This window comes from Cynoglossus semilaevis, chromosome 7, assembly GCF_000523025.1.
Source record: "Cynoglossus semilaevis isolate Cse_v1.0 chromosome 7, Cse_v1.0, whole genome shotgun sequence".
Taxonomy (NCBI): Eukaryota; Metazoa; Chordata; class Actinopteri; order Pleuronectiformes; family Cynoglossidae; genus Cynoglossus; species Cynoglossus semilaevis.
In genome coordinates, this window is record NC_024313.1 from 553169 (window position 1) to 567972 (window position 14804).

General features: G+C 40.5%; 1 protein-coding gene across 1 annotated transcript in view; it reads right to left on the reverse strand.

Annotated features, from left to right (window-relative positions):
• Window positions 1-10190: 10190 nt before the first annotated feature.
• epha7 (eph receptor A7) overlaps window positions 10191-14804 on the reverse strand; it is an 84998-nt gene continuing 80384 nt past the window's right edge. The window contains 1 exon segment of the mRNA XM_025056823.1: window positions 10191-14527. Within this exon segment, the coding sequence (XP_024912591.1) occupies window positions 14413-14527 (115 nt within the window). The 3' untranslated portion in view covers window positions 10191-14412.

The following is a 14804-nucleotide window of genomic DNA, read 5'->3' on the forward strand; positions in this document are numbered from 1 at the left end:
TCGGGGCTGTGAGCACTTACTCAAAGGAGAGAGGAGAGCATTCAAGGGCAGTCTGATTTTCCGCTAGGCTGTTACTACACGAGCTCACGTCTTAGCAACACTTTCACACAGTTGCTGAGATAAACATCATTGACAATGGATTTGTACCTCTGAGGGGGGGATAGCTAAGTGTGCACATGAGCACCAGGGATATTCCAAATTCTAGACCATGTGTCAAACTTAAGGCCTGGGGGCCAAATGTGGCCCGTCAACACATTTCCTAATGGCCTGCGGGAGCTTCTTTTTTTTTTATTAAACAGCAATGATTTTATTTTTATACTTTCATGTATACCTTCTATTGCCCCCCTGTGGTGGGTTGGCCACTGAAGAGATCCAACAAGCCGACTGATTCCTCCTAGCTACAGCTTTTTTGTTGCTAAGCACCCAGGCAACTTTCATGGTATATTTTTCACTGGATGCAGAATGTTGGACAATTCAATCAGCAGATTGCATCATCTGTCTTGGTAAGAGGAAGGATCAGCCACTGTTAGATCGCAGGACTCGACTGTTTCGCATTTACTGGAAGAGGTGAAGCAAAATGCGGCCGATTTTTGAAACGTCTCTCAATGATCTGCCACTCCTAAAAAAAAATGACCATTCACATCTGTATCGCCTGTATAAATACTAACCGATTGTTTTGTTTGCCCATCTCCAGTCATGCAGCACCTTGGGGGATTTTCAAATTATGATTTTTTTATTTTATTTTTTAATTTTATGTTTTGAATTTTATGATTTTTTTTTAATGATTGAATGAAACAAAGCATATTGTTCAATGCTGTAAATGCTTAACAAGAGACTGGCCAAAAAAACAGATTGGTTGAAGGCAGTGAAAAAACGCATATCTGATAATAGTATTCCTAAGGAGGCCAATATTTTTTAATTCTCGCTCTTGTTTTTGCTAGTGCCCGTCTCTGAAAACAAAATATTTTTGTGTCTTGTTTTTTTTTTTTTTTTGGGGGGGGGGGGGGGGGGGGGGGGGGAAAAATTTTTTAAAAAACCTATGGACATTTCTGATACCACGAAAAATAACAGTTTACTGCCAGAGTATGTATTAAGCATGGAATAAGCAAATCCATGTGACCAAAATATATGTCTAAATATGAGCATTACTCCATAAAGCTTGAGAACCATTTTATTTCTTTTCCCCATTTTTGCTGTTTTCCGAAGCTTCAGGGCATAATTTTTAGTCTAGTATGACAGGACCATAAATATTTTAAAATGATACCACGCGTACTCACATTCACTAACAGAAAGTTCCAGTAGATCAATGTTTGAAAATACACAGAGCAGCCTCTCTGGCACCAGCAACAAAACCAATATATTGTAATTAGAATAAATATCAATACCTGTTCTATTCGTGTGCTTCCGAGTGTATCAGTTGATCTGTGCGAGTGTGATAGCAACAGCCTCTTCATCTCACAGGCAAAAACACTCACTGGAAATACTCCTACTGCTGTATTACAGTCTGTTAAGAATGTCCCTGAGCCTGCCCCTTACCACATCGTTAATCAAGGCCGGTATCAGCCGCTACTGTGGACCAGTAATACAGTGCTGTCTTTGAAGGATCGTTACATTTTCAAAATAAAACATATTTTAGACTCTGTCCCACTGCGGTACCAAATGACCTACAGACCGGTCCCCAAACCGAGGGTTGGGGACTCCTGGTCTAAAGAACAACTACAGTATAGTAGTGGTCAGGCCATAATGAGGCTCATAATATAGTGATCCCTCTCCTATCGCGGTAGCTGCGTTTCAAGACCCACCTCGAAAAAGGGAAAATCCGAAGTAGGGGCGAGATAGTTATTAAATTAATTATGTATATATTTACCCTTTACGAACCTCCCCCACACTATTATCAACCCTCCCTAGACTTTTCCTACACAATTATATGCAGTAGAGTATTGGAATGGAAATATAAGACATACATATTACGTAAATAAATGACCACGAAAAACAATGTAAAAAAAGATGCTGAGAACCGCTACGATGCATGAGCCAATCAGCGTGAGGAGCAGCTGTGTTCGATCTCCTCTAGGTGAACAAAGCTACCAGCAATCTTTTACTGTTTTTTCAAGGTTAGAAAATGTTTTTAATCACAAAAAAATGAAAATATTAGAATTAAAAAAAATATATATTTATCGTAAAATACCGCAATATAGCAAAACTCTCTCGAGATTGTGTTTGATGTTCTGAGGGAGCGACAGGAGAACTGCAAAGTAGCAAGGGGTTACTGTATCCTGTTGACAAATTAAATGCTCTTTACCAATTATCTCCCTTCAGTATTTGAACCAGGGGTCACTGTTGCGGAGAGTCGGTACTGAAAAGATGGCTTTCTCCTGCAACGGTTGCTTACATGGGAAATCCCTTGTGTCTTCCTTGAGCTGTACTGTTTGCCCTTGCAACAGCATGTCACACTAACTCTGTATATTATATCGTGTTGAATGGCTGCTCCTGCTAGGCCTTTCTTCCCTCCTCTCCCCTTTGGTGTCTCCCCCATTTCCCCCGTTCTCTCTTTACTGAGGCAAAAGCAAGACAGCTACCGTTTTATCCCTTCTGTGGCCAAAATACTCAGGCAATGCATATTTGTGAAACTTCCCTATTTTGTCCCATTCGTTACATCGTACAGTTCTTTGAGACAAATGTGTTTCGTGGATTTGGGCTATACAAATGAAATTGACATGACTTCAGTTGTTGCAGAGCTACCACTCTTAAGGAGGTTCTCCGATGACAAGATGACGGAGGGAAAACAACGTTACGAGTTGCCACAGTGGCTTTGGCGGAGTGAAATGTGGAGGGCGTACCTTTTGCGGTGTCAACTTGAAAAGTTGAAGATGACCCGAGGACACGACTCGTGCGAGTTGCCGATGAATCAAGGGGATGACGCAAAGACAGACGTTGTCGAGCAGCCGCTGGGAAGCGCTAGCAGGAGCAGAAAAAGAGGTGGAGGTGAAAACTTTTTTTCTGCCAACACAGGCTGGATGAGCGACAGGATATCCAGACAAAAGATAATACTGCAGTATCAGACATGGAAATACCTCACGGGTGATCTGGCACGGAGGTGTGAGGAACTTTCATGCAGGCAGCTGGTAGCAGCAGGTGAATCAGATGAGGGCGACTGACTGGAAGTAACGCCTGAATTCATTACAATAATGTTCTTTTTAAAGCTGGACTTCGAGATACGAGTTTTATCTGTTCCACAACAGCACTCATACTTCGATCCGTTCGTATCTCGATCGAATTTTCCCCAATAACCATCCATCCATCCATTTTCATCCGCTTATCTGTTACCAGCGGGGGCAGCAGTCTCCATGACCACCCAAATCACACTGCACCATACCAACCCCCCTGAACCTTCCTGGGGGTGGTGAGTCCACTGGAAGGTATTAACCACCCTAACCGGGATTCGAACTTGCCCAGGAGGTGAACCCTGTGGTGCTCCCAGAAAATATACTTATAATTAATAATCAAAAACACAGATATAACCCAATCTATTGATAATATAAAATATTATATATATAAATATTATTGTTATAACAATGGGTAAAATAACCCAGCGAGGGACAGTAAGCGAAACAGCGCGACAGTTTCAACTGGAAAAATGGAGCTCGATTGAGCACTCGTAAACTTGCAACGAAAGTCTTGCAAAAGTTGCTTACTCGGAACATGGAAAACGCCTAAACATGCAGCCGTTTGGGTCGAAGGCAGAGGGCGGCAGATGAGCTGTGTCTCAATGACAATAAATTACTTTCACTTTCACTTTCAAACCACTTCAGGTCTGGACAAAACCGGGTTTCAAAAGCGATAATGATGCTTACAGATATTAAATAAATATGCCAATGTTGGCTGATCGGATATTCCTTTCATATATATCACATAAACGTGTGTATGTATGTATGTGTGTGTTCATGTGACTGATTCGAGAACATCATGTTGGGCTTTAAATAGCTACAGCAACCACTAGCTGCAGAAGTATCCATGTGCGTGTCTCTGTGATGTACCATGCTATACCGCAGGCAATTTAGGTCTGTGGCAACAGCGGTACAGTGATTAATAATTAAAATCTCAAGGCACGGCAACGTGATGTCATACAGTACACACATACAAAGATAATTGCTTCTCTGCTGGGTAAGCAGGTCAGATGTTTTTGGTAGATTTCTTTCTTTTTACAGTATGTAAGTGTTTTAGCTACCATGACTACGTAAACAACAAGGGGTGACACGATATTCTCTTGGAAGAGTATTGCAGTGCACTTGTACACCTCGCGAGTCACTTGATCGCATCCGTGAATCCTGATGCGCCAGCCCAGATATTTTTATACACTGAATTATATCGGCACTCTATTTACAATCATGAAAGTTAAAGAAAGTTGTTTATAAAAAAGGTGTTTAAAGGTGTTTTAAAGTTGTTTAAGCTTGTGTGGTGTTTTTATTTCAAAAAGAATAATGATTAGTTTCAATATATTTTAATCTGTATTTTTTTAGATACTAGAAATTTCAGGCAGCCACATTTGAGTTTCAGGCAACTCTATGTGGGGTTGCGACCCAAAGGTTGAAAAAAAAAAAAAAAAGGCAGACAACGTTTCCTACAATGACTGGCACTGATTGCGTTGTTATGCTGCGTTCCATTCCCCTCCACCGATATATGGGATATGGCATGTGTCAAACTCAAGGCCCGCAGGTCAAATGTGGCCCATGAAGTAATTTTATGTGGACCACTGGAGTTTAAAAAGTTGAATGCCTTATAATAAAATCAATGTTGCTGAGTTTCTTAACTTATTTTTTTAATACACAGTGATATTTGTAACTTGAATAAATAACAATCAACTTCAGAAACGTAATTATACATAACAATATTGGTGAAAACTGATTGTGTGTTACAGATGGCGCACACCCTTATATTGGACACCACGCACGGCACACCAGCTAGAAGACACGGACGGTCGACAATCAGCCTCACGGAGCATCTGGCAGCCTTTAACCAACCGGAAAGCTCCAGATACTGGGCGGACATCACCTAAGTGACATATGCCGTAAACTATTTCTACTTGCGCTGACTTCACTAAACTCCACCCCAGCGGACTCATAAAGACACATGGTGGCCTGTTCACAGCTTGTGAAGCAAGAGTCCTGATAGATAGAATCACTTTCCCTGATATTGGAGAGCAAGAGAGGTTTTTTCTCCTAGCATGAACAAGCATCTAGAAATAAGCATCATTTTCCTTTACATTGTATGTACATCGCAGATTTTTTTTTTTATCCGATCTCACGAAATATAGCAAAATATAAACTAAAAGATGTTGAAATGGTTATGCATACGAAAGTTTTGGTTTTTAAAATTTGGATCATCTGGCGCATTTGCGAACCAATTGCTGGTAGCTTTGTTTACCTAGACGAGAAGAAAAGTAAAAATCTCAAAGCTACAACACCCTGACTACCGTATTTTCCAGACTATAGGGTTTTTTTTATGCTTTGGCTGGGTTTGCGACTTATATACAACTTCTAATATATAATTTCTAATATTTAATTTCACGTTTGTTATTGTCACACTGACAGCCACTAGAGGGCACTCTAGCTGGCTGGTGCAAGTTTTACTACGGAGCGACTTATATCTGGGGGTTTTTCTTCTTCATTATGCATTTTTTGGCTGGTGCGACTTGTAGTCTGGAAAATACGGTACAGTGTTCCCTCTCTATATCGCAGTTCTTCTTTCACTTCCTCAGTACATCGCAGATTTTTTTTTCATCCAATCTTGCTAAATATAGAAAAAAAGAACGAAAAGACAATAAAATAATTATACATATGAAGGTTTTGGCTTTAAAAATGTATGAAGGTTTAGAATAGTATTCCTAAGGAGGCCAATGTAGCTTTGTTTACCTGGACGAGATCGTGGATATAAGCACATTTGCGAACAATCGCCGGTAGCTTTGTGTACCTGGACGAGATCGTACACAGCATACTATTGGCTTATACAACGCGTCCTCGGTGTACTATTGGCTAATTGAGCATGCTCTTCTGTTCCTGATTGGCTCATGCATCGTAGCATCTCCCCTTGTCTGTCGACCACTCTCTCGTTTACTTCGCTCTGCATCGCCATTATACAACTCCTCTGTGCATATAATTGTGTTGGAAAAGGGTTGATAACAGTTTGTAAAGGGTGAGTATATACGTAAAATAAGATAAAAACTATCTCGCCTCTAGTTTGCAATTTTTACCATTTCGTGGTGGGCACTTGGAACACAACTACAGCAATAGGAGCGAGATCACTGTATTGGCAACATTTATATGGAAATTGGGGAAGTGTAGGATTTCAGTGACACAGATCACAGATAAACAATCAAACAAAAAAACACACTGTAGTTTCCAGCTCATTTCGGTTCAGTAGCCACATACAACCCTAATTAGACGTCAAGTGGGCCGGACCAGTACAATCATAACATAATTAACTGACTTATTACAAACAATAAGTCCATGTTATTATTTTTTTTTTACAAGAAATCTACTGAACCTGAAGTGTTGTGTTACGTGCCGTCATAGCAGGAAACAGGCAGGACCCAAATGCAGCACAAGGGAGACTCTCTTCAGGAGCAGCAGGATTATTAACAAAGTGCAAAAACAACAAAAAGTCACTTGGTCACAGGAACAAGGCTTAAACTACAAGGCCGGGACTTTAGCAAAACATGGACGACAACCACAGCACACTAACCACAAACTGAACAACCCAGACAATGATCCCACCAAGACTGAGTGAGGGAGAGAGGTGTATATATACCCAGGGCACCAGGTGACACCAGTGAGACTAATGACAGACACAGGTGAGGGTGATCACACTGATTACCTCCACTCAGCAGACACAGCAGACATGAAAGACAAAGCAGAAACAGGAAACCAACAGCCTTATCATGTTGTGTATTTGTTTGTTTTCAAATTTTCAAAATTCATCAAGCTGTGTCAAACTGTGTTTTATATTCTGAACACCTTTGTTGCCCGCAAGCCATATGTTTGACAACCCCTGCCTTAGACTTTCATTAACATTAGCATAACAACTACAGTGTATGACTTCCTAACAGAGGTTGGTGACCTTCATCAACTTTATATGAATAAAAATATATGGAGAAAAATATATTTCTATAATTAGTATAAATATATATATAAATATATTATATAAATATAATATAAAATTATAATTATATTCCTGTTGGGGACTGTTAGGTTGGCTCTCGACCTACTATTTAAATGACCAGGCCAAAGTGATTGACCCACACTGACAACATTAAATATATATTTACCTATATAATCTGAACATACTATATATATATATTCTATGTTTAGGTGGTGATTGAATGCATACAGCTTTGTAACAAAAAAGTATTACATTCTTTTTGTATTTTACAGTGTATGGTCACTACTGCACACTGCACCACAAGTGTCAAAAACTAAGGCCTGGGGTCCAAATCTGGCCCGCGGTGTGAGTATATTTGGCCCGCGAGATCATATCAAATGTGTCCTAGAGTCAGCCCCTATTATATACTAGCAGGATTTGTAGTATTAATAGTGTATACGCTATGTACGCTATATACGCATGTTTAAATTCATTTACAGTTAAAATCGTACCTACAAACGCATCACGGATGATTGGATTTTATTTTTTCTTGGGGCAGTTTTGGTAAAAAACAAAACAAAAGAGTTAATTAGTTTGTCAATTAAATGCGATAGCTGCATCAGATTGTTTCGAACACTTGGGGTTGATGTTTACTCACATAGCCATGAAATGCATAAGGAGATTAAGACAAAATAAGATGTCGTTTGAGTCCCGATTATTCCGTCGACACGTGACACATACAGTCTGAGCGGCTCTTTATTTGGAATAACACACAACGGCAGAATAAAAAATGAAAACCAACAGCTCAGATTGGGCCGTTTAAGTGAAGGGGCCTTTAATAACTGCTGCAATTTCGTGCATTTATCGTTGTCACGGTCAACCATTACTGGTTCTGAATGTGACTTGATTTGAAACTGTTCAGGTCCAGACGTATTGAACAAGTGGAGAAGTACTTCTTGACACAAACAAGTCGGGAAAACTTGATTAAGTTGTAGTGGATTTTCAGATTCATTCCTTCAAAGCCATTGTTTTCTTTTCTTTCCTTTTTTTTTTTTTGGTACTGTTCTTGTTTATATTAAGCTTTGTATCTTGCCATCGTAGAGCTCTCATGAACATCAGCACCACTGGGACTTGGTCATTTTTAGAACACGATATCATTGCCAGAAACTAGCTCAAAAGCACAACTCAAAACATAAAAGACAAGTGTAGGTGGCGGTTGAAGCAGGGTTCAGTAGACAGGAAGTTAGTTCAACAAACTGGCACAAAATAAAAAATTGGCGAAGGTAGGACAACAACAACAACAACAACAAAAAAAACAAAACACACACAAAAGAAGATTAAAAAATGCCAGAACACAAAAGGAACACTGGGAAATATTTCCCGGTATGCTCGTCATGAGACAAAATATAGACACAGTCGACTGAAATATAAAAGAACATTTATACACAGGGGTATGGAAATACTAATACACAGGTGAGACACATTAGGGAAGGGGTTGGTAATTACCTAAACAGGAAACACAGGAAGTAGGTGGCCTGAAAAAAAAAAATGAAACAACAAAAAACTATAACACGAAATGAATAAAGAGAAAGGGTAAACATACCTTCGCTCTGTGCTTCTCAAATAGTGGGGCGGGCCCCCCTGGGGGTGGGGGTGAGGGTGGCATGAGAGGCTTCCAATGGAATATGGCTCGCTGGACAGAAGTGTACCACTGTTGTAATGCTTGAACGATAAACAGGCCTCCAGCCACTAGGTGGCAGCAACTCATACAGTGGTTTGTACGGATGAGAAAATACATGTTATCAGGTTCTTAATAGTATTTCAATTCAGGGGGCAGGGGGGCGTGAAGGAACTGCTGCTCACTTGGGGGGGAGCAATCACCGACTTAACTAGTTAAGCTAAAAGTAACATCCCACCTACCTACACAGCTAGCTACAACAACGACAAACTACCGCCAAGTGTATGTTTACTTTAATTTTTTTAACACAGAGAACATGCGATATTTGAAGCCAAAGGGTTCAATCGCCGGTAATAGGCACCAGTGGCGTACAGTCAGAAACAGCAAAGCCTTTTCGGCTAGCCTAAATCGTATCAGAATCGGTGACTTACTTTTTAATATAAATATCATGAATATTTATATAATAATAGAGAGTAGTTTGTTCTCATCATTAGTGCTCATTCTCGGCTCTTGGTGGCGCTGCTACAATTTGGGTATACTCAAGGTTTTTTTTTTATCCAATCAGATTTCAGCATCATGTGTTTCCAGGTTGAAAGAAATCTGTCCCAAGGACAAAGGAATGACAAGGAGATTCTTTAACCAATCAGATTTTGGGTGACCGAGGCCTTCTACCATGCCAACTGTTATGTAAGAGATTTGAACGATTTGATTGGATGGTCAAGGAAAACCAGAGCCTCTAACATCCTCCTTTGCCGATGATGTGCCGATGTTAACAGGATCCGACTTGTAGCTCGTGTCAGTGGTACAGAGGTCAAAGTGAGGTGAAAGCTTAACTAAGTGTTTGACAGAAACAGGTGGAAACTGTTGGGCCGAGTGTCTGACTTTTCAAAGTAAATATCCAGTTTGGTCAAGTGAATAAATCCACAGGTGTTCAGCAATAAAACATCAATAATGTGTATTAGAGGACAAAAAAAGATCCATTGTTGAAATAAGTCCTGGAACAAATCAGTTATTACAGTGTTAGGGCTCGGGCAAACTACGGTCCGGGGACCGTATGCGGCCCGCTCTGTCTTTTTAATCTGGCCCGCCAAACTTATCCATATGATGCTTTTAATGTGTAATATCATTATACCTTTGCCTTTTTCCTGCAATGCCACATTTCCACAATAGATGGCATAGAAAAGGCTAAAAGCATTTTAGCATTTTAGCCTTTATGCATGACTTTTTTCACGTAATTTATCTTAGTTTACACGAACGCTGCATCTGTCAAATTTTAGGATCCATTGTGGCCCACGAGTCAAAAAGTTGGTCCATGCCTGAAACTGAATTTAAATAAGCACCCAAATATGGAAAACAACAGACGAGGACGCTAACGGTTTCTATAGAGATTGTATTATATTTCCAAAAATATATGTACAGTCTATTACAAAGGTTACAAAGCAAAAGAATTGTCTATGTTACAAGAAAATTGTCTAGGTAAATGATTCTTCTGTCCGGGCAAAATACTTTTCACCAGTGAATATTCTTAACACTTTCATTACATAAAAATAAATAATACATCGACCATCACTGTACAACAAACTAAAATGTCAAGTAAAACGAACTCAAGGAAAAGGTGGAGATCCAATCGACTGTCTTTGGTCCTAAATGAGAAACTATGTACAACTGAAATCGTGTGGGTGACAATAATTCATCTGCCAGATATAAAAATATAGTGCATTTCTCAATGTATTCAGAGCTCTCTACTGAGTATTATGTGTAAAAAAAAACAATATAAATAAAATGTACAAGTTTTACAATTAGAACATATACAAAGATTTCCCCCGCAAATCTCGTCTCTCTCTCTCTCTCTCTCTCTCTCTCTCTGACACAATCAACAGTGCTGAACTCTTTGGAAGTATTCATCACATGGCTACGAGGCGAGATGCATGTCCAACTGCTGTACCACAAAATTTGAAGAAAACAAAAACAAAGACTTTGTACTCATGTTACTACACTTGGTTTTCATCAACCCTATGAATCTCGAGTCGTTGATTTTAGGTTTGTTTTCCTTTTTTGTTGTGTTCTGTTGTTGCGGAAATATAGTCGAAGAAAAAACACGGTGCGCTTGTGTTGACGGACACAACGAGCTGAGACAAATCGAGTGACGGGGCGACACTGCTGGTGGAGGTTACGGCCGATTTGTACAAGGAATCTGGTTAATGTAGGGATGGCTCGACACAACTTGGAGTATCTGCTGATACTCTAACACAGGCATGGGCAAACTAAGGCCCGGGGGCCGAATGTGGCCCGTTCAGCTTTTTAATCCGGCCCACCAAACTTTTCCAAATAATATAATTTATTTATATTATCATTATACTTCTGCCTTTTCCCTGCAATACCCAGGTTTCCCCAATAGATGGCGAAGAAAATCCTAAAAGCAGTTCACACGAACACCTTAACTATCTACTCCAGTCCCCATGTCAAATTTTTGGACAACTGTGGCTCATGAGTCAAAAAGTTTGCCCACACCTGGTGGCGATAGTGTCCCTGTTTGCGGCATGTCATGCGAATTGAGCATTTGAGCTTATGTATCAGATGAGGCGGGCTAAAGGTGGTTTTTTTTTCTCGATGTTCAAATTTTGATCAATATCGGAGTGATACCGATCCCAATTATCAGTTTGAGCCATCCCTAGTTGAAAGCCGGATTTAATCTCATGATGGTCCAAAATAGACTCACTCTACCTCAGAGACCCACTTTGAAAATCAGAGCTGGAGTTAGGACAGGAGAGTTCGGTAAGAGTGCTGCTGGGAAGGAGGAAGTTTATGCTAAATGATCTTCATTTTGTTCTTGGTTCGCGACACCACAGTGTTCACTATTTGTGAGCCATACTAAGGTAGAAATTTGAAAAAAAATTCATACTTGTCGATAACGAACAATGTTAAAGTTACGCTAGCCACTTGTTCGGGCACTAGATTGGCGAGAACTGCAATGCTGCTGGGTGAGTTTCTGGGCGTGGCATGCAGTGTTTTGTACATCTGGTATCTCATGAGCTCTGGGGACCAGCGTTAGCAGTGGCGAGAATTGGTACTGCCAGTGTGCGAGTGTTACAAACGTGTTAAAAAATACTTTTCGTAGTCCGATTTGTTCGTGAATAGGGACGGTATCATCGTACTTTAAAGTTATCTTTCTGAGTGAGTTTTATGGCCACGTTGAGAAAATTCATGACATTCAAAACACTACAAGATAAAAAAAATATTATTTAATTTTATGTGAGATAAAAAAAATCACAACGTAAGAGTAAAGTCGTATATTTCGATTGTGTTTTGGAGGATGTGCTCTGGTTTCCCTTTGACACTTGCACACGACTCATGGGATGACACGTATGCGCTAATCTAATGACTGTCTCTCGTACATTTACATCGTAAATGCTTTTCTTGAAACGTTTCGTCTTCAGTCTTCTCTCTCCGTAATAAAAAAAAATTAATTCTCAATATGGCAATTATGAGAAACAGCACTCCCATGATGCCTCACTTTAGACCCATAAATTCTAGTCTTCGTCAAAGAGCTTTTCAGTAAAACAAGTGAGTAAGGAATTCATCTACGAACTAGCGCCACCTTAAATCTGATGAGCTTTTTTTTCCCCCTCCTGCCGAGCATTATGCCCTCGCACCCATTCAGCGTAGAAACTGCGCTTAATTTCTGCATTTGAAGTAGAGACAGATGGCACCAAATAGGTTGATTGGCTTATTTGGAGCGTCTCCCGCAAAGCCACCGCTCCTCCTTGGCCCCCGTTGTTGTGCCGCACATCCGTATGTAAGAAAAGGTTTGCAGCCGTCAGAGACACTTAAAGCATGTTTGTGGTTGTGCCCGTGAGGGATGGGTGGATAGACGCGTGACAAAACAAAGAGGATTGCGAGGCGGCGTGCAGAGACGGAGTCAGAGCCGTGAGAGAGTTCCCTACGTTTTTATATCAAAAAAAAAAAAAAAACCCGAAGGGATGCTTTGATTTCAGGGTTGCACGTTAGCGTCAAAGGATGATATCATCAAGGCTAATTGGCAGCTTCGATAGTGTTTCGAAAAAATTCCTTTATGTTCGCAGCTGCTTGGTTAAACACCTCCATGCCCTGTTTGGTTTCCATCAACTTCTCCGGTTATTGAACTCGCAGAGTACCACATGATTATTTCATTTGATGTCTTAGTACAGCAGTTCTCCCTCCCGAGCACACTCCAGAAGTGATTTTAGGTCAGAGGTACTCTCCATTTAGCAGCAATGGCTGAATCTTTCCAAAGGGTTTCATCCCAGCACAGAATACACACGTCTTCACACCTAGCACCTTTAATAATCTCATTTCTACCTGGTAATTATTGCTCTGTTTAGTTCATCTCTTTTTTTTTTCTTTTGTTTTTTAACCCCCGCTCCTTGAGTCACTGACACGGCTGCGAACGCCCGCGTGCGTTAACTTGAATTTACCAGTTCAAGTTCAAGATAGAAAAACGACCAAAAAAAAAAACCATGGTGTTTATCCGCCCGCCACACAAGCAGCGGAAAAGCATTGCAATCGAAGTGCCTAAAATAGTGGCAATAACAAATCTAATTGTCTAACATACTTAAGGCAGTATTACATCTACACCTTTTTGCGGATCCACCCTTTACAATTTCATTTGTGCAACATTTTTAGGCAAAAAAGACGGCGAACAATATGCGTTGGCTGCAATTACGGTACAATCTTTCGACAGTGCTAGAACATTCTACTCCGTAAAATGAGTAACTGTGTCTGTGTTTCCAGTAGTGAACACTAAGACAAAGGATATTGCTACTCTGATTTAAAAAAAAAAAAAACAAAACGTATCGGTGATTTGCAGGAAAATTCACATCTTGCATCTACTCAAGTGTTGCACCCACTGGGAAAACTCCTTCATTAAAAGATCCGAAAGGTGAAAAGAAAAAAAACGCATCGAATGCTCAGTCGCTCCTCGCTGCAAACGAGCGTGAGGTGTAGCATCAGATCAGCAACCGCTGCGAATGCTTCACACGGTCCGTTCTGCTTCAGCACAGGGTGAAAGAGAGTTCCCTTTTTGTTTGGATAAATGAGAAGTTTTACCCTGTTTTTTTAGTCCAATGGGAAGAGAAAAAAAATTTGCAGCTTGTGCAACAAATGTGACTGGGGATGATGAGAATTATCAGAACAACAAAAAAAAAGGGGAAAATAGTCCAGTCTAGTTTTTCCCAGTCATGGTATGAACCTAAATCCTTTAGGTTCGAAAAAAAAACGTGTCAAACTTGTTTGCGATGTGCTATCTGATATGTGGATTAATCGAAAGACGTCTCTGGAAAAAAGTACGAGTACAAGTTTCTTGTCCAGGTAGTTAAATGTTGTCGCTGTTTTTCTGGTGCCCTTTCCTCGTTTTTTTTTTTTTTTTACTGCCCTCTGAAGATGGAGTCCACAGTCCTAACTGAGGAACAAAGGAATGATTTGCTCCGGACGGCAGCCGGAAGAAACAGACATGACAGATGTCTGTTCGCTTTGAAGATCCTGGTTACATCCCAGGCACTACCTCCGGAATAGTCCTGCTTTTATTTGCGGTCCCTGCCTGAGTTAGCTGCCCGTCACAGTCACACCTGGACGCCGGTGCCGTGGAGATGTACCATCTGGGCTCTCGTCGTCTGTATGCTGCTCATGATCTTTTTCTGATGGCCCACCAGTGTGATCCCTAGGTTCATCACATCCCTGGGAAAGAGGACAACATATCAATCAGTTCAGTGGACCGCAGCATGGGACAGGAAAGAAATAAAAAAAAGAAAAAAAAAGAAAAGCGACACACAACGAACCAAAAATAGACACCTTCACAATAGTTTGCTCCGAAACCCACAAACTCAGTCAAACGCCGACTTCACACAAAACGCAGCAAATATGTCTGCGTCCAAATGAGGAAGAGTTTGCAGTTTGACATTTCACAGGGACTATGAAGATCGATCTATCTATCTATCCGTCTATCCATCTATCT